Below are 555 nucleotides of genomic sequence, written 5' to 3' on the forward strand. Positions count from 1 at the left end.
ATGACTTCCGGCATGAACATGATGAGCAAGATCACCTTCTACGAGGAGAAGAACTTCCAGGGCCGCTCCTACGAGTGCATGAGCGACTGCTCTGACATGTCCTCCCACATGAACAGGTGCCAGTCCTGCAGGGTGGAGAGGGGCTGCTTCATGGTGTACGACCGCACCAACTACATGGGTAACCAGTACTTCATGAGGAGGGGCGAGTACTCCGACTACATGAGCATGATGGGCATGAGGGACTCCATCAGGTCTTGCCGTATGATCCCCATGCACAGGGGCAACTACAGGATGAGGATCTACGAGAGGGAGAACTTCGGTGGACAGATGCACGAGATGATGGACGACTGTGAGAACATCATGGACCGTTACCAGATGAACAACTGCATGTCCTGCAACGTGATGGACGGCCACTGGCTGATGTACGAGCAGAACAACTACAGAGGCAGGCAGATGTACATGAGGCCCGGCGAGTACAGGAACTTCATGAACATGGGCATGGACAGCGGCATGAGGTTCATGAGCATGAGGCGCATCATGGATTCCTTCTACTAG

At 53.9% G+C, this 555-nt stretch overlaps 1 protein-coding gene across 1 annotated transcript; it reads left to right on the forward strand.

The window, feature by feature from the left end:
• On the forward strand, positions 1–555 carry LOC311050732 (gamma-crystallin M2-like; the record flags this gene model as incomplete). The annotated part of the gene is made up of 1 exon (XM_084064861.1): positions 1–555. The coding sequence occupies one exon, from the start codon at positions 1–3 to the stop codon at positions 553–555; it is 555 nt and encodes a 184-aa protein (XP_083920987.1).

This window comes from Gymnoscopelus microlampas (assembly GCF_963454915.1).
Source record: "Gymnoscopelus microlampas genome assembly, chromosome: 8".
Classification (NCBI taxonomy): domain Eukaryota; kingdom Metazoa; phylum Chordata; class Actinopteri; order Myctophiformes; family Myctophidae; genus Gymnoscopelus; species Gymnoscopelus microlampas.